Here is a 26,353-nt window from a genome sequence, read left to right as displayed (position 1 = left end):
ATCGTGATTAAATGTTATCTTCTCCATGCATATCTTCCTGTGGTGGGTAGTGCTCTGTGGAAGTTTTAGGATGTACGTATTTCTGAGGGCATCAATTGGAGGAATCGTCTTTGTGTATTAGAATGTAGATGCATAATGAGAATGTATGATGAGAGCTCATGGCACTTCTATTGTATTTGCCATTTTTTTTGTATTGGTGTCTCTTTTGTTTTCTTTATCTTCTCAAAATACTGCTGTATTTACTTCTTAGAAGTTGAAAGAATCTTCTACTCAGCTGTGGCCAAGATTTTTTTTTTTATTTTATTGTAACGCTGTTCTTCAGCGTTTTAGCTGTTTGAATTGGATGGTTAGTATCACTTAAAAAAGGCATTGCACTTTTTCAGCCGAAAGAGAATTGAATTTCAATTCAGTTTTTGAGCTGCGACACTTTAATTTAAACAAATAAGTAAGCAGGTGAGTGTAGTATTTTTCCAGCCCCAAATTCCAAACAAAAAGCCAATATAACTTCTCCATCTCTTGCTAAAAAGCTTTAACTAGGAAGAAAACAGAATCCAATCTCAACTTTCTATTAAACTCGTAATAAAACAGGAAGAATTAGATAATTCTGGTGATTACTGTGTATATCCGTGAAACAATCTGTCTGTAGAGCTATGATTTTGCTTTTGGGCAGCCCGACGTCTTCCTTTCAGAAAAGAACTGAGACTGCTTTATGTAGGAACCTTATTTTTTTTTATTACTGTTCATTGTTTATAGGATTCCAAAAACTTCTCTGTGTGTGTGTGTGTGTCAGGAAGTTGTTTTTTTTCTGAATTCTGTGCCTAAGAAGGAAAGGTGAAATCTAAATAGTCTTAGGAGAAATAAGAAATGTAGGCAAGCACCCCTCATCCCTCCTCTTAAAAGCTTTAAAAAAGGGCTCTCTGCAAATCTGGTGTTCAATTTCTGCTTGTTTTCTAAATGTCAAACTGCAAGACGAGTTTATTTAAGTGCTTTCTTAGTGTTACTTGTTGACATAGCAGTTGTCTGAGTTTCCATCAGGGTGTCATTTGATCACGGGTAGGAAAGGCGTAAATTAGACACCAGCAAAAAAAGAAAAGTTGAGAACCATAGAGCTGGAACAGTTTTGGTGGCCTATAAATACTTGTCATCATCAGTTTCACACTTCTGAGCCTTGGCTGAAACATGCTTTCCATACTGAACTGTAGACTAGGCTGAATTAAGTTTATACACTCTCCGGCTACATTGCAGCACCGTGAGGGTCCAAAGCCGTTGTAGCTCCACACAGTTGGTTTTCGCTACCTTGAGTTTTGGAAGTATACACGCACGTGCATACATGTTTTTACAGGTATACATCTATATGTATAGAGAGAGAGAGATTAAGTGTGTGCATATACATATGTATGTGCATGTGCTTGCACAATGTCCCACATCTCACTGCAGGGTGAGTTTTGTCTGCGGAGTTATGGCAGGCATCAGCCCTAAGAAACCACCAAATCCACAGCTGCTCTTGTGGTTGACTTCAGCTGCACTGGGTGCTTTCAAAACAGCTTTTGTCTACCCCCCAGTGCCAAAGAATCTGTCCTGCCATGGGGTCTCTCTTCTTTTTTGTATTAAATTTCACTATTTTAAAGCAAAATCCTTTTTAGATACTAGAGAATTGTTTGAATGCTCTTGATTTCTCTGCTAACAAGAATTGTCAGTATAATAATCAGTTTAAGTTTCCTTCTCTCTTTTCAAGAAAAAAGTAAGTTTATACCCAGTATTTGATGCACTGGCTGACCAGTGCATCATCTAATGAAGATACAGCATTGCTTGGCTGTGAAAATTACACGTTTAGTCATGTTAATGTGATTGTATTGATATTTTCCTCTTCTCTTGTGAAGTCTGTATTTTTCTTGGAAGTAGTGGAGAATTTCACATGAAGAAAGTATTTCAAGAAACAAGTGTGTAAAAAATAAATGTAGAGAAGAAAGTTGACACTTTATGGGTAATAGTTGCATGTGAAGTGAGAGATGCCCAACAGTAGATAACGGAAAAAGGCTCTAAAGGCTAAAGCAGACTGCTGGCTCGCGATGTAAGTTGGTAGCAATATGCACTTCTTACTTAGTGTTTTCATTTTATCAAGCAAAGTGTCATTTCCTACACAATTAAAATGTATCAAGTTTTTAATAAACTACAAATATTGCTCTGGAGACTTTAAAGTTGTAAAAAATATTAATAATACTTTTTCTATGTGTTCTTGTTTACAGACCAGTCTTTCCATATGGGGATGGGGAAGTCTTGGTGTTGTGCTTTTTCTAATAACTTTTGGACCCTTTGCTATATTTTACTTTGCATTTTATATCCTCTGCTTCGTGGGTGGGTAAGTAGACTACTTACTGCTTTTTTATAAGTGAGATTAAATTTTAATGCGTGTATTAGCAGTTTGCTCTGAAAATCTGTAGTGACTTCTATGTAATCACATCCACATTTAAGCATCTCTTTGTGACCCAAGTTGTTTTTCTTGATCTTAAATTTTACTCTTGATTTTTTTTCCTGTAGAATATTGCTTATGATACATTTGCCAAGGCAGAAAAGGTGACTAATTTAAAATAATAATAATAAAAATAAAATAAAATAAAAAAAGCAAAAGAGCTATATATAAGAGATGTTAAGAGGACAAATATTCACTTAACACCACTGTTATTTCATTCATGAGGACAGTGAGCGGGTGTTTTTCTGGGTTTATTGACATATCTTGCAACACTTTCATCAAGTAAATCAGATTAGTAACTGTAGATACTTTATCCTATGGACAGGAAGGGAGCAAACAATGTATTTTTATTGTCCTTAGCACTATTTTTACATTGTTTATGTCTGTCTTATAAACTTTATTTTTAATACCAGGTCTAAATGAGAGGTGAGATATTCCTCCGTCCTCTCATTCATCCGTCTCTTCTGCAGGACAGCAATATTTCTTGGTTTTCCACAACCTGCTTGACTTCTAATGAGAGTGTTTGGGCTATCTTTTTTTTTTTTTTTTTCTCCTCTTTGAAACACCCTTTTAGCTTTCTTATTTGATACGGTAAATAATATTAGTACACTTCTCTGTCATTCCAAAAAGTGCAATACAGTTTAGTGTCTAGAATTGGAGATGCTATGCTTGGGTTTTGAACTTGGGTTAAACTTGGAATTCCCTGTCTGAGAATGCAGAGTAGTCAGTTTACAAGATTGGTGAGTTAAATTAGTTTTTAAGTAAATGCTTTTGTCTTCTCGAATCTTGATACATGTATGACTGGCATATTTTGCTGGCTGTTTGTCCATCAATGCAACTTGGTTCATTTTTGTAGCTAGTTACTGAACATTGATTTTAAAACTAAAATCATCTTGTGGTACTGTTAAATTTTGTTAAAGCAAAATTTGTATCCATTTTCCTATTACATGTTTATGTACGTAGACAGATGTGAAGTCTTAGCCCTTCTAGTAGAGCTTTAGCTTAAAATGCATGTCTTCTCGGCTAAGGCTGTAGTCTGGTCCTTTTTTTACACTGTTAATCTTGTCAGATGTGTGACGCATCCTGTAACAGTCAACATACAGAATCAGGAGTACCAACTAGGTCAAATAGATTTATTTTAAAGGTATTCTTGCCTGCTTTTCTTTGTGAGTTAATTCCCATGCAAAGTTATGCAAAACACTTGGTCCTATTCCTCTTACCTTATAACATTAATATTTGTTTATAGCTTTTTCACCTATGATTAGCAATGATATAACGTCAGTTATGTAAATTAAGAAAATAAAAATCTAATTTTGGTTCATGTTTAGCACGAGCATTAAGGAAACTACTATACCCTTATGTGGAGCAAAGTAACAATTTTGGATGTGGCTTTTCATACTGTAACTTTATCTTAATACTTTGAATTGTTATCCTGTTTGGCACACGGTTTTCTAGCTGGTTACACTTGTTCACAAATGGTGGCTTATACCAATGGTTTCAGACTTACGCTAGCTGGGAGCCTACTTTTGTCCCATTTTGCAGTTCAAACAGGAGACATTGAACTATAGTTGGTTGCATCCTTAATAATGACCTTAATGTTTATACTGTGTGCCAGTGAGTTGTGAAGGAAAACGATGATGCCACAGCTGTATCAATGTTATCTGTTTCTACTGTTTCACTTCTTTTGTGTGCTATCTAGTTTGTTTTTTTTTTTTTTAATATGTGTATTTTCTGCTGCACAGTTAGCCTGTAGTAAGCATGCAACTGTGTTTGTATGCATAGAAGGATACTTGTGTGTCTATACAAAAGCTTTAAATCAAAAGTCTTCTTTGTTTAATTTTGTTTTGCTTTAGGATTGATTTACAAAAGATAACAAAAAAGCTAAATTTTGGGGTTTGATAACTCATCACTAAGGCAATTGGGATCTTTCCACCCCAAACAGGAGGCAAGAGATAGATACCGTTTCTTTAACCTGTATAGCCAAGACTATTACAAGGTGTTAAGCTTCATAAAATATTTGTTGCCTCTACTTCAAGTATAGATGCAAATCTGTTAACCTGATGCTGGGCCTGTCTTTTACCCATCTTTTCTTTGTACCATGTATGTTTCATGTGTGTTTCTTACCTTACTCTCTCTACTTCCCTCTTTGCATCCTAAAGAAGTAAAATAGAAATTATGTGATCTGTGGCTCTGCCAGCAGCTTTAAGCTTCTGATACTGTCATAACTAACATTTATTGGACCAGCAATCACTATGACATTTAAGGAATTTGCTCCATTGTGTTAAGTATTGATAATTACACTTTTTTTTTTTTTTTTTTTAATAATATCCATGTATATGTGTCTGGCCGCCTACATTGATTATTCTAATTCCTACCAGACTGGTTCTGAAGCTAGCTGCTTATTGACTTCCACAAAGCCATTCAGCTGACATTGTCACTTTTCAGACTTGATAGGAAAAAGATAAATCTGTAGTCCTCACTTTTCTGCCTTTCACCATTGTTCTGTTGTTAATCCATCCCTGTGAAAAGCTGGTCTTCCAATAATCCGGAAAAAAATAACTTTAAATAAATTAGTCTTGTTCTTTTTCTGTTCTATTCAATTTTAGAAAAGACTATGCTGATTTTTCATTTGCTGGATTGAATATCCTCTTGATGAATTGGATAAGCATTTGCACTGGAAGCTTCTGATTAACTAACAGCTATACTGAATGGTCATAGTCTACAGCTAGTTACTTGCCAGGTTTTGATCCTTTTGAATTAAAGGAAGTACTTCTCCCCTCCTTTCTCCTACAAGTTACTACTATATGGTTGAAGTTAAAACCATTTTTTTGGGGGGGGGGGAAAAAAAAAGCATTTTGGGAGTACTGTCTTCTTTAAAAGCAGACTGAGGTTTCTAATGGAAAAATGATAGGTTATAAATAAAATAAACCCAAACATTTAAATAAAAAACAAAACAAAACACAATATTAGTTTCACTATGCTAAGTTGTTAAGTTTTAAAACAAGCTTTTGTCCTTGAACTGGATTATGATGCTAAAAGCAATGTTGGTGTTACGATTTTAAAGCAATCTGGAAGCATCTGGAGCAGAAAAGCAATTACAGCTTTTAATTATTATTTCTTTTTAATTTGTTGTCCTTCATTCACATGTAGATGTAGAAAGTATTTGGGATTGGTATATAAAGATGGTGCTGTAGGCTGTAAGGGAGTCAGAATATCAAGTGAAATTTTCTTCTACATTATCAAATTACCCATAATAATTTATTTATTTATTTTTTTCCCCCCGTCCTGGAGTTGTTACAATATAAATGACCACTTCCCTACTTCTGAATTATTGAGCACTAGAGTACTTGAAAAGAGTGGTCCCCAGCTTGGGAATTAAAACTTTCAAATGGAATACATCTGGTGAATTCAGATGCGTTGGTTAGGAACTAGATTCTTATCATAAGAGTAAGAATATAATTTATCAAGAGCAACCTATATTAAAAAGTGTGATTTCAGCATGTTCTAGCCTGGAACAGCCTTGTGAGATCCTGTGGCCACGAGCATTGGTCAGTTGTCCTTTAAATGGAATACTTTTGATATTTGCTTGCTGTGCATGTTTAGCCATCCCAAGACTAGTCTTGAGCAACAGTGGCTTCTCATTGTTTTTCATGCTCAGCTTTTCAAAGGCTTCCTCCTTCAGTTATGCTATAATTGGCACAGCCTTTAGGTTTTCATCCATTTCTTCCTAAAACTAGCTTTCTTTTTGTTTTTGTTCCCTGTGTCATAAGCCATAAATTATTCCTGTTGCAGAAAAATTGAGCTTCTTAGAGTGGTTGTTTTCCATTGTGCTTTCATTATATTACAAAGAAAACAATAATAAAAGTAGCTGCTGTCCTGTTACAAGTCATAACTTAAATAGTATTGAGGAATTGTGAGGGGGGAAAAGGTAATGAATTTCTAATATAACATTTTTTTTTTTTTTAAATAAATGGCCCAGGAGTATGCTTGTTTTTAGAATTTATATGCTGAATTAAATAACAAAACCTCAATACCTTGTGTTTAACTTACTTTTTCTTCTAGGAGAACTTTGCCTCTCTGTTCTTAGGTAGCTTGATAGGACTATTGATTTTTACTTTATTTTTCAGCTTAATATGAATTCCAGATCGAAAACTTTATACCTCTCATTTAAATATATGTAATAATATATGTAATCAGTAGTTACTTTCTACACTTACTACATCAGTTTCTTTCTGGTGCTTTTGTGACTATTACCAAAATGTCATGGTCTAAATATCTCTGTAAAGACATTATTTCTGCACAGTGTTGAAGTAAAAGCATCTTTGTACAAATGCAACCAGAGTAGCCTGTACATGTACCCCTTTTTCACTCTTCTAATATTTGGGAGCATAGGCAGCATGCGCTAAAAGGTTCTTCTTAGGTAGCAGGCTCTGTAGTATAGACTATAAACATTTGCTAAGTGATAACATGATGTTAAGAATGCGAACAGAAGACTGGAAAACTTCATACTGTATTGTGTCAGTTAATTTGAGTAGCATACTACACTCAAAGAGCCCTGTCCTATGGTAGTCAATGGTGAGAGTCAAGTATTGGAATTTTGTACCTCACTGTGCAATGTTTTCTAAAGGGTGGGGATTGGAAAGATCGTTCTAGCTTGTCTTTCTTTTTCAATTTTAGGGGTTTTGTGGTTACTCTTTTATTTGGAAAAAGCAACTCAGAAAGATACCTTGAGCAGTGTGAACATTCATTTCTTCCCTGTACATCAGTTGGGATCCCTAAGGTAAGGAGACTTTACTGACCTTAACTTGTAAATCAGTCTTCATAGCTTTGAAACTTAGATTCAAACTGATTAGCAGTGTTATTCTAAAAATTAAAAATGTACCCATTTCCCAAAATAAATGATCCTGCTTTTATGTTTTGATTCAGCTATTAAACTGTGTATGAAATTGCAATGCATGATTTTTCCTTTTCGAAATATAGGCTTTTAAAGCATTTATAGAAAGTTTGTTTCAATTATTGTTACTCATTACGCAAAAAGAGTAAGGTGCAACTGTCTAATGCTATATGTTAGAAATTACTATTATTTTCTAGACTTTTTTTTTTTTTTTTTTTTGGGGGGGGGGGGGGGGGAGGTGGTGTCTCCTTCCAGATTTTTCTTGCAAGATTGTTGTGACTACTTATGATTCTTCCATCCTTGGGTCTGTAGTTTTGACAATTTTGATTCTTTGTGGTCAGTGAGTTCCTTGATAAAGTCCAGATTTAGAGTACTTAAGGGAGGGAGAAGCTCTTATCTTTGACCAACGTTTTATGTAAGGCCAAGCAAAAATCATGGAAATGCATACACAAATGGAGGAGCAGCGTGATCCACTTTCCAACTTTGTCATCTTCTTTTCTGAAATGTTACCAGGTAGATAGACCTAAATTCCAGGCATCCTAATTGGCTTAATCTGCATCTCTGTAGTATAGAATGAGCTCCTAATAGCCAAGATGTGGAATTCGTAGCAATTCCTGGTTTATGAATCTATATGTCTTGGCAGGTGGATCTTGGCCTAATTGGTTTGAACTCATTAGTATAGAGAAAACAAACCTAAAAATTGCTAGTTACACTAAGATGTTTAATCTCACAAATATTTTGTTGAAACATCTTTCAGCTGTCAGACAGTTGGTCACTACACTTCATGTTGTCTGTGATGAGGTTTCAACTTTCTTATCAGCAGCACGTGTAAAGAAATGTGCTTTGTGATTCAGCAGTATGTTTTCTAATCACAATTTGTGTGTGCATGTAACTGAGATGTCTGGGACTGAAGTATATTGAAAGCTGAGAGTAAATTTATTGGTCTAAATGAAAAATTTAAGACTTTATTGCCACTATTGAGAAAGGAGTCAGCAAACTAATGATTTGGTTCCATTAATGAAACCTGATTTTAGGAGACTAAAGTTCTTGGTGCTATATGGCTTACAATGCTTATAGTGACTGTGAAGTGTTGCTTATGTCTAACGTTTTTTGAGAGTAGATTTACGAACAGTTTTTTTCTGTCTTTTAGACTTTGTGTCTGAATCTTTTTTAATGATTTTTGATCCCTATATGTATGTATGCTCTAGTTGCTTTATGAAAGAATAAAATGTCTTTTTTTTTTTTTTTTTTTTTTTTTTGTACAATGGTTGCAAATTTAGTACTTCTGGTTTTGAGTGTGGATTATTGGTGCACGTATGTCACTTTTATTATGCTACCAATACTGACCGATCTATGGAATTTTTTGTAGTAAGTCAGAAAAAAACAGAAACAGAAAAAAAACAAACCTTCATACTAAATGCTATTTGAAATTGTCCTCCAGTTAATATTTACTTATCTTCTACAGTAGCGTTCTGCATCTCTTTTTTTGTCACTGTTAATACAGCATTAGCTATTTTAGTTGAGCTTTTCAGTTGGAAGAGTAATCTGAAGATGTGGATTCTTTATAGGAAGCTCTTTTTCTCAAAGGCAGTCAGGAAGGCTTTCAGCACTGTCTCCCATAACATCCTCATAGACAAGCTCAGGAAGTGTGGGACGGATGAGTGGACAGTGAGGAGGATTGAGAATTGGCTGGATGGCAGAGCTCAGAGGGTTGTGCCTCAGCAGCACAGAGTCTAGTTGGAGGCCTGAAGCTAGTTGTGTCCCCCAAGGGTCAGTACTAGGTCCAGTCCTGTTCAATTTATTCATCACTGACCTGGAGGATGGAATTCAGTGCACCCTCATCAAGTTTGCTGATGACACAAAACTGGGAGGAATGGCTGATACCCCGAGGGCTGTGCTGCCATTCAGAGGGACCTCAACAGGCTGGAGGATTGGGCCGCGAAGAACCTCATGAAGTTCAACAAGGGCAAGTGCAGGGTCCTGCACCTAGTGAGGAATAACCCCAAGCACCAGTACAGGTTGGGGGCTGACCTGCTGGAGAGCAGCTCTGTGGAGAGGGACCTGTGAGTCCTGGTGGACAGAAGGCTGACCATGAGCCAGCAATGTACCCTTGTGGCCAAGAAGGCCAACGGTATCCTGGGGTGCATTCGGAAGAGAGTTGCTAGCCGGTCAAGGGAGATGAATCTGCCCCTCTACTCAGCCCTGGTGAAGCCACACCTGAAGTATTGTGCCCAGTTCTGGGATCCCCAGTACAAGAGGGACATGAAGCTACTGGAGCAAGTCCAGAGGAGGGCTATGAAGGTGATCAGGGGGCAGGAGCACCTGTCATATGAGGACAGACTGAAAGAACTGGGCCCGTTTATCCTGGAAAAGAGAAGACTGAGGGGAGACCTCATCAATGTGTATAAATATCTGAGGGGAGGGTGTCAAGAGGATGGAAACCGGTCTCTTTTCAGTTTTTCCCAGTGACAGGACGGGAGGCAACGGGCACAAACCGAAGCACAGGAAGTTCTGGATGAATTTGAGGGGGCACTTCTCTACTGTGAGGGTGACAGAGCACTGGCACAGGTTGCCCACAGAGGCTGTGGAGTCTCCTTCTCTGGAGATATTCAAAACCCACCTGGATGCCATCCTGTGCAACATGTGCTAGGTGACCGAGCTTGGCAGGTGGGTTGGACTAGATGACCTTCAGAAGTCCTTTCCAACCTCAACCATTCTGTGATTCTATGATTTTTGGTGCTGTTTTTCTTTTGTCTGTTTTGTTTTTCTTTAATTGAAAATAAATGTTTCAAATGCTTTATTTTAAAGAAAAGGGTTACAATTCAGAGCACCAAAATGTGAATAAAGTAATGTGTAGAGTGCAGCAAGCTCTAGAGAAACTTACAACACAGGATTTAGTACAGATATGTTTGCATGGATGTTGCTTGTTATATATATAATGAATGCTGTGCATTAAGGGGAAATTATGTAAGTTTGATGGAAGATTATTTACTTAGTATTGCAAATACATAAAACTTTCACTGGAGAAAAAAGGAATGTGTAAGAATGGTGTAAACCTTGTTGTTGGCTCTGGTTTGAGCAGAAGGTTGGACAAGATGAATTTTGGAGGACAAGACCCAAACATGAATCTTAAGCGCCTATAAGCATTCAGATTTTACCAACTAACCTTGCATATTCTATTTCTCTCTTTTTTTTCTCTTCTTTGTGGCTGTTTTTTTTTTTTTTTTTTTTTTTTTTTTTTTTTTTTTTCCCCTCTGTTTTCCAAATGTGGTTTTGTGCATGCAATCCTCAAATTTCAGACTTCACTTTTTAAACTATTTTGGCAATTTTAACCATTTAGCAATATATAATCATTCCATTCTGCACTGTTTTGGCATTTTTGATACTGTCAAGACAAAAATGTTTTGCAAATTCATAAATATATAGCTGGAATATTGTTTGAATATGAGTCAACTTTTTACATATTGAAGTAGTGTCAAACTGTTCCCTTGCCCTTAAAAGTACGTAGAACTTTGCAACAGCAAATACTTCCTTGTTAGTTGAAAACAGAAACGTTTTCTGGCCTTGTATTTCACCACCATTCACTGAATGTGAACTTGTTTGAATGAGAGATACTTAGGAGAAATCAAGTAGAATAGAAAACACTGGGTGTATTGTTATCATTTTTACGTTTATGTTTTTTAATTCTATGTCCCAATACAGCCATAACTCACTCCGTTCTCTAGAGAAAATGGGGAAAAAAAAAAAGAAAACTTTTTTTTTCTTTGAACAGTAATGTAGGTTGTTGTGTTGTTATTTTCCAGAAAATAAAGGGGCTAATTGCAGGTTTCACCAGAAGTTTATAGAAGGACACCGTATTAGTCCACTCAATGAAATACTGTCAACAAGTATTTCTTTCAGTATGTTGCTTGCTGCAAGTTGGCTCTGATGAAGTAATACCTGGAGTTAACTGCTCTAAGTTGCAAGTCCTTCTATAAAGCAATTTTTTTACATCCTCATCAATTACTTTTCTAAGACTTGCCTGTCCAGTCGTGATGGTACCAAAGAGTAGTTTCTCTACAGGCATATATAATAACCTGAGATGTATAAAGAAACAAAAGGGATAGGGGGGACATCCTGTACAATTACTTGCCAGAGGCTGCACAGGAAGCTCATCATCAAGTATCAAGATGGAGTCTTACCCATAAATTATCTTGTGCTGCTGTTCTTCGTTGCCCTTTTACTGCCATTTGAGTTTTATTTCCTTCTGATCTGTTATTTTAGCAAACCTGCTTCTAAACAGTAAGCAGGAAGTAATGCAGGTCATTTTTTTTTTGTCGTTATTTACCATATAAAGAAATGTGGATATTAGATCTTGTGCACTACATAGATTAGAATCAAAAAGTTTTACAGATTTACTATTGGAAGTATACAAGTATCATGAGAAGCTATACTTAGAATCCAGCTCTACTTAAATCTGCAAAGTTAAAATTTCCTAATCTCTTTCAAGTGCATAGAAGAAATGAAACGTGAAGCCAGACCTATTAAGATTGACAGAAGACTGACAGGTGCAAATATAATTGATGAGCCTTTGCAACAGGTAAGTTATAACTAGGACTATTTAATTTATTATTTTTATTTTTCCAAGTATTGAATGTGTAATAGCTAAGTAGTTGTGAGACAAAAAGAAGTTGAGAAATTACAGTTGAGAGTGGTAAGTGAAAAACGTCCAGGATGGACTAGGATATTGGGCAATACTTGTCCGTTTTCTGTATCTTGCAGTTACTCAGCATAGCAGTAGTGAATTCACAGGAATCAATATGAGAGAGGTTTTAGCATGGGAGTTTTTATTGTTTCACTCCCAATTTTGTAATGGTAGAGTTCACTATGTGAACCTTTTAAGAAGACTACTGTTGCATTACTAGGCACAAGAAGCTGTTTTGTATTTTGTTCTGTTTTGTTTATTAGTTTGTCTTTATTTTCCCTGTTCAATTTCAGGTAATCCAGTTTTCCCTGAGAGACTATGTGCAGTATGGTATTACACACTAAGTGATGATGAATCGTTTCTTCTGGAAATCAGGCAGGCTCTTCAGTATGCACTTGTTCAGTTTTCTGCCAGGTAAGTTTATTTGTATTTTTATCAATACACTGACTAACAAGTGGACAGTTATCTCTGTTGGTTGTATGGTAATAGCTAAACAATTTTTAATTTATCTGTTGGTACAGTTCACTGTATTTTACAGAAAGAACATTAATGTACTTTAAGGTTATAATCCAAGAGGAGCTGCAGTCTTGTTGATCCCTTAAGGAATAAAAGGAGGTGAAGTTTATAGTCATGGTCTTTTCAAAATAGTCTTTTCAAGATTCGATCAATGCCTAAGATTAGCAAATAGTATTTTTCTGCAGTTTAGGCACTGAGCTGCATGAGTCATCACCTTTTTCTGTGCAGGTCTGTTTCATATAACAGCAGAGCAATTCCCAAGACAAATCAGTTTGAAAACCTTAATTCAAATATCTGTATCAACTCAGGTAACTTTTAAAAATGGTGTTGCTCCTCAATATGTAAGAGCAATGAGTATTTCCAGAGGGGTAGCAATCTGGGGAATTAAAATATTGATTTCATGTAATTTTTCTTTAAAGAATGAGCTTACATGGTTCAGAACAAATGGATAGTTTGTTAATTGTCCAATATATTTCAGTTGTTTGCTTAATCAAGTAGCAGGAAATTTAGGAAATTGTTTATCTTCAGCATGCCTGATTTCTCAGCCTAGGAAACCATGTGTACTTAGTAAAGAAGTATATGGGTATAAGCAATGATTTCAAGCATTCATCCCACTGTAGTGATCATCTGTTTTCTCTTGAGAAGTGGTTGTGGGTAACCTAAATAATAATAATAAACTTCTTAGCAAGTTTTCAAGTGTTGTCATCCCCTTCTTCTGACCTTGAAAATGTAGATTAGTGTGCTTTTCTGGCAAGAAAGATCAAAGATATAGAGCTAGGTTTAATGCTAGGAGAAGTATGTGATAACAAAATCTTACTGACTGTTTCCTAGGTTTTCCATTATGTCATAAACTTGGAAATCAGAAAAGATAGGCTGAATAATACCATATGGGAAGCAATACTGTGCTTACCTGAAATTGATTTGGCTGTTCAGTTGCAATGTTTTTGTCTGTTTCATGAAGTTAATTTTTGTTGAACGTTTTCAAACACTGGTTTTGTGTCAAAGCAGGACAAGTTATAACTAATTTATTTTTTTTTTTTCCTCCGGTATTACAGCTCTTCAAAATAGCCACTATTCCCGTGCAATTGTTTTTTCTTCCTGTACAAATCATATCATTTCCATTGACCTGCAGTAACTTATTATTGAGGGAAAATGATATAGTGCATTTAAAATGACTGCAATTGGTTATAGCTGTAATAGTCTTAGATTAGTTCCATAATCTCTAATTTCATTTAGCATGTGAATTTCTATAGAGAACGAGTACTGCAGGTTTTTCTTTTTTCTTTTGGAGTTCCTCTTACGGAAGAATGCTGCAAGGCTGCCACCTAGTGTTTTTGTGTGATTTGTTTGTTGTGCGGGTTGTGGATCTGGATTGTCGATGATTAACGGGTTTTGAGACAGGCCTTTTGAGACAGCTTTGCTTAGGAAAGCATGGACAACACATCAGTATATCCGCATCTGTCTTAGACCAATAATTAAATGGTTTTATGCAAATCTAACGGTGACTATTTTCCAATACTGTGCACTGTTGATTTAGAGATTCATACCAACTACTTCTCACGTAAGCTATGGAATCAATTACTGATAATATTAGGTTGTTGGTAGTTTCAAATGAAATGTGTGTTTTCTTACTTGTGCATATCCTGCAAATTTGGAATAAAATGATTTTATGTGCCTTCCAAAATGACAGAAACTATGGGAGAAAAAGACCTGGGGAGCATTTAGGTTGTAGATGCTTGTAGACAGTTTGTGTGAGTTTTTTTATTTTATTATTATTATTTTCACGGATATTTTAAACTAATGATGAGAATCAGAATACAATACTGGATATCAGTGTTAACTTTTTAAAGTAATTCAAACATAAATAATGTGTAAATGTGAGTTTTAAAATGGTATTTCACAACGTTTGATTTGTTTTCAGTGAATAGATCAGGAGGCTTTTTTCTCTTTGTTTCTCCATGTTTACTATCACTCTGGCTCTTGGCAGGGAGAAGTAAGTAGAAATTTATAATTGCTTTTTGGTATTCAGGATAAACTAATTAATTTGCATGTCACCCCTTTTCTGATAGGTCAAAGGAAACAGACTGGCAGCCTTATTTCACTACACGACTTGTTGATGACTTTGGCACTCATCTTCGAGTTTTCAGAAAAGCTCAGCAAAGAATAGCAGAGAAAGGTGATCAGATGAAAGGTAACATAATGATGGAAATATATTTTTACTTTGAGTATTAAGTTGGCAAGCATCTTACTTGTGTGAAATATTTGGCTTTTTTATTAATCGTTTACTCTCAAATTTCTGATCTTTACATAAAAATTTTTCTTTTATTTTCTTTTGTGTAGACCAAGCTGAGGAACTTGTAGATACATTCTTTGAGGTTGAAGTTGAAATGGAAAAAGAAGTCTGTCGTGACCTAGTCTGCACTTCTCCCAAAGATGAAGAAGGTCTTTCAATATTCTTCTGAAGCTATTTTAGTATAGCAGACTGAATTAAAATACTATGAAGTTACAAATATGAATAAATACTGAAGCCTTAGCATGTGACTTTCAAAGCATGATTATTTACAATGTCTTATTTCCTCTGATTTGTGCATATTAGTATTTTAAGTGTGTATATATGGAGCTATCCATCTTTTCATTAGAAAAAAATACTTTCAAACTGTTTTTCTGACAGGGAAGGGTGGCTTTGAAGATATTTGTTTTGCTTTTTTTTTTTTTTTTTATTAGATATCTCATCCATTTTACCACTCCATAATCTTAATTTCATGGGAAATCAGTTTATTGGCAAAGTATGCAGGATGGAAAAACAATCTATATATGTTAATGAAAGAAAGTATATTGGAATTCCTTGTAATATGGCTCTTTTTTCTTGGCTTTATGGACTCTGTAGAACTGCCTCAGTTTGATTTTATGTCAGTGCTGCTTATATTCAGTCTGAAAGGTGTAACTATAATGCTTGGACTATATAGCTGTATGTTTGAATTTTATTTTAAGGATTTATCAGTTGGTATTTATGTTATCAGGTAGGATGAAAAACAATATAATGCACAATTATGCTGAGAATTTTGTGTTTGTTTTTTGTTTTGTTCTCCCTCACTAGGATTCCTAAGGGATCTGTGTGAGGTTTTACTGTATATATTGCTACCTCCTGGAGGACTTCCAGAACAAGATCATGCGATACTTTGTCAGGGTAAATAGTCATCCTAATTCTTTGCTTTAATGTCATAAAAATTTTTAAAGCTGCTCATTTTTTTACTTTATTTTTTAATTGTTTTAAGTTAACATTAGATTATTTTAAGTGAACACTTTGAAAAGTATTTAATAGCAGGGAACAGTTTGCCTGATATGTTTCCCAAGTTTTTTTTCAGCTCTAGCAACACTAGAAAAGCATGTAAAAATGTATGTTGTTTTCTTGAGGTATTAATATCTTCCCATTAAATGATAATTGCTATTACATGCTTTTTCTTTAGCATTGGTAACAGTGATTTTTAGATTGTCGCACTTAGTATTTTTATGAGTAAATACATTAAAGTGATTAATTATTTTTTTTTTTTTTCAGGAAATCCTCTCCCGAGGGATTCTTCTTCCATTAATAAACCAGCTCAGTGATCCTGATTATATTAATCAGTATGTCATATGGATGGTAAGATTTATCATGACTTCATATTTCCAGAATATTTTTATATAAGCCTTTACTTACGTTGTTCCCTGTGATCATGGCAGGTATTATTATTATCCTTAATTATTAATAATTTAACTGAATGGGAAGAAACAAAATCTTTACTTTGACATCTCTCTAAATAGACCTGCAGAAAAAAAGTATATACTAAAATAATGTAAATAGAGCATTTACATTTTAATTAATGTTATTGTCTGATAATGCAAGTTAAAACTTGCACTTAAAATTCATTGTCCCTTGTTATGTCACTAGTCAAGTTTTTTTTTTTTAAACTTTCTGCAAGACCTCTGTACTTTTATTTGTGTATCTTACTCTTAATGTGTGCATTCAGTAACTATGCTGAAAACACCTCTGGATTTCAGACTAAAAATTCTTAACGTGAAATTGCTTCAGGTGTACATGTACAATGTTCCTTCAGTCTGGCCACCTCTGTTTTATGTAAAAGTTTTCACGTTGCTTCTGCAGGAACGTGAAATGGAAAAATTACCGCTGCTCATGTGCACCAAGCATTTCAATTTTTGTTTCCCCTATCCTCCTACACATATTCTTTTTTTGTAACTTGTCCTCTTTCTTTATTTACTGAGCACTGCCCCCCGACTGTATCCAAAGATAGAATTCTGAAGCTTTTATAAAGTTTTTCTGTTATGATGATGGCCCAAATATTACTTTTCATAATTTCTTTGAGATGGGGAAGTAAATACTCAGGGAATAAAAGGAAGAATAAACACTTCCAAAAATTTAGTACAAGCCTTACAGAATGAAGATGATTGCAGAAAATTAAGGTCAGGAGTTGATATGACTGAAATTCTAATTCATATGGGAACTTTTGACATAAAATCAGACTCAAATAAAAAAAAATATTATTGAGAATGAGATGTTTAATACTACATTTCTATGCGTACCATACATAGTCTGATACTATTTCTCTTAAAAACAAACAAACATAAAACTATAATATTAGAAGTTAAATACAAGTTCTCTTTGTCATTATATTCATTAAAAAAATAATGTTTAAAGTTCTACTATTTGTACCTGTTACTTTAGAAAAAAAATATTTCTTAGAAGTTTTTTCCATTAACTTAAACCAAAGATATCTGCACTACATTCTCTTTTCTCTGTGCAGCTCATGTCAATGCACTTTGGTAGTGCAGACCAGGTGCAATGTTTCCATACCAAAATGAGCATTTATGAAAGATGGGTAATGTGATTTCAGCCACTCCTCTTTAGATACTAAAGGCAGCATTAGACTTCAGCCCTCTCCACCTGTGTATGCATGCTGTAAAGCTGCCAGCCATCCTGAGATTCCCCATGCTGCATTCATAAGGCAGTTTCCAATGATGTGAGCAGCGCAAGCAGGCTTCCTGCACTTCCACAAATTCCTGAGAGTCCCTAGAGCAGGCTAGGTTCATCTTATGCCAATTCTAGGACTGCAATCCTGGATATGATAGTATGCATTAAAATAGCTTAATAGTATTTATAAGGGTATCAGAATTAGGGTTTCTGAGGGGATGTTAGTTCAGACATTTCCCAATTTTTATTCCACTAGGTTGTGGTTACATAGTAGAATGTTTTAATTGCTTTTGTAATTCTGTATCTTAAAAAACCCTTACATGGGGAACACATACAGTTGCAGGGGCCCTTGGCAAAGTTGAAACCTTTTCAGTGTTCTGGTCAATTTCTGCCTACTTTTTTTTTTTTTTTTTATTTATGGGAGATGGGAAATAGCAGAAGAAGGTTAATGGGTTTGGGGCAGATCTTTAAGTACAATGACGCTTTCCAGGTGGCTTTGCTGTACCTCTTGAAAATGAGAGGAGTGAAACAGATTTGGACTGTATGCATGTTTCTTCTTTCTTGGTCCATTTATTCTACCAAGCATGATTCTTTTGCCCTGTTCCTTCTAATTTATCCCCTACCTTGCAACATTTTTATCGTGTCCTTGACGACCTTTATTTCATTCTTTTTTTTCCAATTCCTTTTTACATTCTTTACTCGTCCATCAATTTTAAAAAGCAGCTTTCCTTTGAGTCATGGAAAAAAGTGAAGCAGGTTACATTCAAGCTTTTACACAGTTTAATATGAAGGCTCTGAATTGAATCCTGCTTTGAGCAGGACTTAGATGTCTGCCAGAGATAAATTCAAGCTGATTTTTTTTAATATTCTGATAACTTTTTTCTGTGTATTGGGAAAAAGCAGTCAGGTGCCTAGGTGATTGTATCCTAAAACTGGTTACAGAACAGCGGAATGAAGGGCATGTGAGGTTTGGGATCGTATTATGTAGTGCAGGAGGGAGTCATCTAGTGGTGCTGACTCTCACTTAGAGGCAGTTTGGTTGTGTTTGCAAGGCAGGGCTGCTCTGTGAGACAGAATGATAACCATGGACCCACAAATGTAGAGAGTAAAAATATGTAGATAGCTTACAGATGTCCAGTCTCATTTATCATTTGAACTTATGAAAAAATTGTGCTTCTCTCAGAGTTTATCTAATTTTGAAATATATAAAATTTTAGCACCAAGGAAGATTTAGAAGCATCAAAATGTCTTCAAAATTCCATTTTGCAGTGTTGACACTGAAATAATTTATAATGTTAATGTGCTTTCACCGGCTTTACATTATTCACACTGATTTTTTTTTTTTCCAGATTCGTGATTCCAACTGTAACTATGAGGCTTTATGAATATTATTAAATTAAGTGATAATATAGGAGAGTTGGAAGCAGTGAAAGATAAAGCAAGTGAAGAACTGCAATATCTTCGATCTCTAGATACAGCGGGAGATGGTTTAGTACTGTATTATTTAACAAAATATTGAGTGTGTTTACCAGTGTGAACCCTGAAGAATATTCCAAAATTTCAGAAAATGCAAACTGATAAAATATAGTATAAATAGTTTGTTGTTAAATTGTTTTATATATATGTATATATATAAAAGTGGTAAACCTTGGATGGTATGTGTTTAAAAATAGGTCTCTTACCATCTGGATTTTATTTTTGTAGGAAGGAATTAGCTAGTACCTATTTTTTTTTTTCTTTTTTCTTTTTTTAATGTAGTTACAAATTAGTTAAATTAGTTATATGTATACTTCTGCTGAATTAAAACTTACAGTTAGTTCTAAATTTCAGTAATACTTTGGTTATTAATGGGTAGTCACTTAACAGTTAATCTGAAATGGGAAGAGAAGAATTCTTGTTCATTTCTATTGGGTAGAATAGTTAAACTGAAAAAACTTTCTCTGCAAAGCTGACGTGTTTCGTATGTGGTGTCATTGCTCTGATTTTTTTTAAAGTAGGATCATAGAATCACAGAATGGTTTGGGTTGGAAGAGACCCTTATGTATCATCTAGTTCCAGCCCTCCTACCATGGTCAGGGACACCTTCCACTAGGCCAGGTTTCTTGAAGCCCCAGCCTGAATTTTAAGTATTTTATGAAAGTATTTTAAGTATTTCAGGACAAGAGTTTGCATACTCATCTGCATTACTTTTTTTTTTTTTCAGATATCAACACTATAAAAAATCAAATAAACAGTTTATTATATGTTATTAAAGTATGTGATTCAAGAATTCAGAGGTTGCAGTCAGGAAAAGTAAGTATTTTAGAATGATTTTTGATTCTGAAAGAGTGATGTTGCAGATGACTTACCAGTTCAGTCTGGCTTTTTGCTTTTGGATTCCTGCTTTTTGAGACATGGCTTGGAGCATGCAATTACAGGCATACATTGTAAAACTCACTTCTTTTTTTTTTGATTTGCAATTTTAACATGGAGACATTTTCTAAAGGTTCACATGTTTAGTGAGTTTTAGATTCTGGATTTAGTAGTTTAGATATGCCATTACAAATTATATTATTCCCATATATTCAGTATAAGAGATGAACTGAAATGGTGTATAGATGGTAAATCTTTGTATTTCTACACCTATATTTAGTTCTTTTTGTTGCTTCAGTGCATACCTATTGTGTCTCAAGTTTAATCTCTGGCAAAGTTCTCTTAACTTGTTGATAAAGGTACCACTTGGTGATTATTTTGTGGTGCCTTATTACGTATTGTATTTTGTCAATACTTGGAATATTTATGAGAATTGGATGTCAAATTTCAGAACCTGATCTTGTTCTGCTTAATTGTTTGTTTTGTTTTGTATTTATTACAGAGTCGGTATGTTTGACTTTGCCTAGTTTATTGACTCTCTTAATTGGACCTCAGTGTGGCTCTGTGATAATGTAATCTTGTGCATATTGACTGTTAAAATGTTTAAAATATTTTATGGTTGGACCCTGAAGTGCTACTGCAATACCAAGAAATGTCTAATTAGCAGAAGAAAGTGGACAGAGATGAGTTTAAGTTGTGGTGACCTGCACCCCATCAAATTCTGATATTAATTAATCTCAGTTCATTTTCATTCTACCGTAACCAGTAGGGAGATATTGGGGTTTAATTTGACTTGTATATCATTACATGAATGTTACATGAATGTGTAAAAGCCAGCCCCTCATACAGCAGCAATCTTCCATGTTTGAATTATGAGAAGTAAAATAGTTATGAGAAGATGACCTTCTTATTAGTGACTGTAAAAATAATTAAGCTTTGAGAGGCTGCTTATTGTCTACAACATAAATAAGTTTTTTATTATGTCTGATTTATGGTAACCTAATTTAAAAACAATGAACATGCTGAACTGTGTCTTACAGGAAATAGATACTGTGAAACTGGCAGCAAACTTTGGAAAACTTTGCACAGTCCCTCTGGACCCATATTCTGGTAGACCAATGTTGCACTACAATTTTTTATGGGTAAGTATTAATTTTTTTTTCTGATTTTTTCTATTTAGAAAGACTATCCTAGCTCACAGGTTTGTTTACTTGTACCTAAGTATCTACTGAAAGCTATATGTAAGACAGAGGAAACACAAAACCTTTTTTGCAAATGGTTCTATAATTATCTGTTCAGAGCACCATACTTAGTGCTTCTGAATACTTCCACGAAGCTCATTTCAATACTAATCTCTCCTTAAGACTGATCTGCAATCGTTCTTGGTCTGTTAGTGAAGAAGTTTGTTCTGTTTAGAGAAGAATCATTGCAGAATTGCTCAGTTTCATATTTGGAATGACTCTGAATCTTAATTGCTATTTTTTGCCTTTCACTGGCTCTCAGCGAAACTAATGGAACTAATGACAAGACTGAAGGTAAATTACTGCTGTATTTTAAGTTCTCAGAGAACTCAGTAGCCTTGTAATCAATGTACTTTTTAACCATATAAAAAAGAAATTTGATAGATGGCTTAAAGGTTGTGTAATTCATATTTATTATTTTGTAGTGCTTGATGCTTTTCTCTAAATGAATAATGCTAATTGTCATTGCTGAGAGTGTCAATTGTCTTTTTTTTGTTGCTGATAGTTCTTTTAATGTAGTAGATGTATGTGATTGATTAGAATTCCAGTTTGGATTTCCTCTCAACTCCTGTCATGCTGTACAAGCCTGTTATCCACATGGTAGTGATTGATCAGTTTTTACTTGTGCATTTTAAGATTAGCTGCTTAGTTCTAGACTCTGTTCCCATTTTTTTTTTTTTAATTATTATCACCAATATCATCTATATAGTAGTTTCTGGTTTTTTCACTCCAGATGACAACTATTCTAGATGTATAACCAGATCCTGGAGAACTTAGTTCACATCTTAGAGAATTTTTCCTTTAAGGTGTGAAATTATAACTATGCTTGTATGTTGCCTGTTTTCTGTGTTCGTGTAGATTACATGCAGCAGACTGGTGGCCAAGCACATCTGTTTTTCTGGATGACAGTGGAAGGATACAGGGTTACAGCACAGCAACAGCTGGAGGTACTTCAAAGCCGGCAAAAAGATGGAAAGCATCAAACTAATCAAACCAAGGGTCTATTAAGAGCAGCTGCGGTTGGAGTTTATGAGCAATATTTATCAGAAAAGGTAGGAATAATGTATTTCTAAATTGTTTGAAACTTTTTGTACAAATAGTTGTCTGGCTACATTAATGTGAAATGGATTTGATGTAGTAGTTTCTTTACAAACTAACACTTAAGGTGTTACCTGCATATCTTCTCTTTTGTTATGTCAAGCGGTCAAAGTTCTCCTTTTTTTGGCTATCTTATAAATGCATTGTATTCTAGAAAGTATGCTTTTGAGGGACAATATAGAGGAAAAACTAAAGAAAGTGTGAAGACAAAAAAGAAGATAAATTCCCATAGTGTATGTTTCCCTTTTTCCCTTCCCTTCCTTTTACACTGCCTTCTCTCTCACCCTGCTACCCCCATTTTCCCTAGATTAAGAAAAAAATAATAAATAAAAGAAATAAAACAAAAGCCATTTCATATGTGTACAAGCACAGATTCAGGTTGGGCTTTGAAACAAAATAAATTCCCGTGCCTCTGCAAATGCCTGTATATGTTGCACAAATATCACCCTGTTAAATACCTTTTGATAGGCAAAGCTTTAATGTTCCCAATGAAGTGTTCAGTGGAATAAAACACTTGTCAACTTCTATGAACAAAGCATCTTTTTTCTGAATTTGTGTATGCATAAAAATCACTATTCAGCTCACTTTAGAAAGCTTCCCTCAGCAAATTATCCCTCAAATCTGTTGTAATGTTTCCCTTTCTGCATCTTTTCTTTCACTTTGTTTTTTCACCTCAATAGAATATCAGCAGGGTCTTCTATGGACTATCCAGAGCTTGCTCTACTGTTTTTGTGAGCTGACTGAACACATACCAGTTCAAAGTCAGAAGTTCCTAATCCCAGAGTTTATTCTAAAGCCAACAAACTTGGCCTCTCAGGTGTGCTAAATAGATCAAGTGAGCAGCTAGCTATGTTGGGTCTGGTTCAGTGTTGGCTTCTGTGTCTGTTGCAGAAAATGAGAAAGTATGTGAGCTTGGGCCTACCTAAATGAATGCTCAGTAAGCACTAGCATGAAATGTGTCATATCAAAGGACGACTGTGAATCTGATGGATGCTATATGTTGTCTCTTCTGGTAGCTGTAATACAGTCTGTATAAGAAGCTACTGTGCTTGCTGTTCCTAGTAGTCTGCAGGAATTAGTAGAACTGGCAAGCTGTTAGTTTTTCCTTAGACTCTTTAGGACTTCATCCATTTACATTTTTTTTTTTTTTCTCTGGGTTGTTCTTCATTTCTGAATCTGGATCTTCTGATCATGAATAAATAGAACTTGTGTTTAAGTCTGAGTAAATCTAGTTGGGATATTGCTTTGAACAATTGGGATGCACAGCTGGGATGTGCATAAATTGTTTTTTGAAATGTTTGTTAGTACTCTTTAAAGTTCTGAGTTTCAAACACACAGTCCGAATTTCATCTTTTTTTTAATTCTGACTCCTGTTTTGTGTTCTAGACAGTTTCATGACCTGGATATACTCATCAAGCAGAAATGCATTTTGCCTAGAGAATTGCAGAATTGCATTGGATTTTGTTTGGGGGGGGAAAAATGCTTATTTTTATTCTGTGAAAGTTGATTTAGATCTCTTGACAGGCATCTCCAAGAGTTAATATTGATGACAACTTAGTAGCAAAACTGGCAGAAACACTGAACCATGAGGATCCAACACCTGAAATCTTTGATGACATTCAAAGAAAGGTATACTCTATTTATCCTGTATTTCATAGGAGTTGTTAAGGCTATAATGCATTAAACTTCACTACAGCCATTCAAGAGGATCAAGAAACTCAACGTTATCAGAAACCTAAAACCTGTTTAACTACTTTCATATTCTATAAAATAATATTCTAAATTGTCATCTTTTGCTTGGCCTTATGTAGCCTGTGATTTTCAAAGTAATGGGCGGGTTAAAATTATGGGTTGATTTGTGTTTATGCACCAATCTAAGAAAATGTGCCTATGCAGAATAATGGCTAAGTGGTACAATTTTGGTCTGCTTTGAAAAAGCTTTCTTTTTCAAAGGGGGTATAAGTGTATTACTATATTTAGTTTTATTTCTTTTAAGAAATTTGACTGCTCTGTTTCTGCCAGGCTGCACAGTTTAACACTCAGAAGCAGCAGCAAGTATTGAAGATAAAATCTTATCAATACCTTCATGCCTTCATGCACTGACTTTATCACTCAAGTCTAATATATATAGATATTAACAAGTAAATAATTGATGTTCTTTCAGTAAATTACATATCCAGTCTGAGAGGTTTTTAACGATTTTTAGGTCATTAACTTCATATACTCATTTCTATTAAAAATTAACGATATGAGCTGTAGAACTTAGAATCACTTTGTACTCATTTAATAATAATGAAAACATTGTTAAAACTACATTGCTCAAAGTAGATTATTATAAGGGCCTTGCATGTGATATCTGCTGAAGAGAATGTAAAATTTTCATGTATTACAAAATTGACATCCTCAAACCCGCATGATTTTTTTTTGGCATTCTTACCAGGTGATTGGACTTGTACAAATTTGTTCCTACCATGCACAAATATTTCTGTATATGTGTGTATATATATATATATACATTGACTGCTGCAAAGTACTGCTTAAAAAATAGCGAGTGAAGATCATAGTCACTGAAGACAATTTTGTAGGGGATTAAGATATCATGTTCTATGTATTTCTCCTTTTGAAATTCATATGTACTTAAATTGCTAGTTATCTTCATGATAAGGTTGTTTTTGTAACTGGTTGGGTAGGTAGTTGGGGGATTGGATATGATGACACTGAAAAAAAAGAACATGTCAATATAGCAGGAAAGCAGTATGTTACTGTTCAGGCTACACAGACAAATTTTTGAGATGATGTGATTAAATATTTGTGATGTAGATTAAATCTTTGTGATTACACAGTGTTGGCTGAACTGGAAATCTTCAGGAAAGTAATGTGTTATGCCTTTCCTGTATTATTGATGAAAGCTTGTCTAATTAAAAATATATATATAAAATACATATATATATTTCCAATGTATTTTTATTTCAATAAGGTGTATGAATTGATGCTGCGAGATGAAAGATTCTACCCTTCGTTCAAACAGAATGTATTGTATGTGCGCATGTTAGCTGAGCTGGATATGCTAAAGGATCCTAGTTTCAGAGGATCAGATGACGGGGAAGGAGGTGAGCTGTCTACCTGTATGGGAGATTTTCTGGGTGTATTCTTTTTCTCCTTTAAAATGAAATGAAGAACATTGTCCACACTGTTTTTGATAAAATCAAAAGGTTTGTACAGGATTTTAAATTAGTGTTGTTTTTTTTTTTTTTTGGTTTGTGTTTTTATGTAAATTGTTCTGGGAGTTTAAACAAGTTTTTCTTAACTTTATTAACTTTGTGTAATTTTTTTTTCCAAGTCTTAGTCATGAGTGTGTCACTAAAATAAGTGTTGCAACTCTTTCACTTGCAATTTTCTCAAAAAAAATGTTTATATTCTTCACCGGGAAATAGAAATAAGTACATAGGAGATGTGGATTTTTAAAGGTTTCTGGAAAACTGAAAGTCAGTGAAGTCTTTTGTTGGTTAAGAATCAAGCTTGAAACTTCAAGATGTGTGGTTGTGATGTCGTTCTCTATCATCTCCCCGCCCCCTTGGAACTAAGGAGCCTTCACTTTTGGAAGTTTCATTTTATACATTTTTCTCCATGATTTTTTATCAGCTCCTCTGAAATTTCTTATTTTAAGAACTTTCCTTCTTTTTTACTCGCTTAAAGTAACATTGTGCATCAAGAGTAATTTTAACACAGAACCCTTTATAAATATTTATTTCCTCTTTAAAGCACAGTTATATATGAACTTAATTATTCTTAATAACAATTTAGAAGATGGAAGGAGGATTGTGTTCTTTACTACGCTCTAGTGATACGTTTTGTTAACACCTGAAGAATTAGAACTGTGAAGATCAGCTTTGTTCTTCTCACTTAAGTTACTTTCAATATAATGTGTATTTACTACACCATATTCTTTAAGTTTTGAAACAGTCCTGTTAATGGAACTGCCTCTGCAAAACCTACAATAATATACAAAATATCTAATAACACTTCTACAACCTGCTTTATTTGTTCCCAAGTTATTCTTATCTACTTGTTCTTTTGCCTTCTTTTTGTTTAGTGGTTTTTATTCTCTGTAGTTATTTTAAGCAACTTCTGT

General features: G+C 34.6%; 1 protein-coding gene across 1 annotated transcript in view; it reads left to right on the top strand.

The window, feature by feature from the left end:
• SNX13 (sorting nexin 13) overlaps positions 1 to 26,353 on the top strand; it is a 66,986-nt gene that overhangs the window by 18,813 nt on the left and 21,820 nt on the right. Inside the window, 18 exon segments of the mRNA XM_032181055.1 lie at positions 2,247 to 2,359; positions 7,148 to 7,250; positions 11,854 to 11,943; positions 12,342 to 12,372; positions 12,375 to 12,462; positions 14,634 to 14,755; positions 14,905 to 15,006; positions 15,662 to 15,714; positions 15,716 to 15,751; positions 16,121 to 16,204; positions 18,880 to 18,904; positions 18,907 to 19,017; positions 19,734 to 19,822; positions 20,923 to 20,985; positions 20,988 to 21,024; positions 21,982 to 22,175; positions 23,746 to 23,850; positions 25,199 to 25,331. Of these exon segments, the coding sequence (XP_032036946.1) occupies positions 2,247 to 2,359; positions 7,148 to 7,250; positions 11,854 to 11,943; positions 12,342 to 12,372; positions 12,375 to 12,462; positions 14,634 to 14,755; positions 14,905 to 15,006; positions 15,662 to 15,714; positions 15,716 to 15,751; positions 16,121 to 16,204; positions 18,880 to 18,904; positions 18,907 to 19,017; positions 19,734 to 19,822; positions 20,923 to 20,985; positions 20,988 to 21,024; positions 21,982 to 22,175; positions 23,746 to 23,850; positions 25,199 to 25,331 (1,579 nt within the window).

The sequence above is a fragment of the Aythya fuligula genome, chromosome 2 (genome assembly GCF_009819795.1).
Source record: "Aythya fuligula isolate bAytFul2 chromosome 2, bAytFul2.pri, whole genome shotgun sequence".
NCBI lineage: Eukaryota > Metazoa > Chordata > Aves > Anseriformes > Anatidae > Aythya > Aythya fuligula.
The sequence above is the reverse complement of the archived record's forward strand: the minus strand, read 5'-3'. Positions and strand labels throughout refer to the sequence as shown.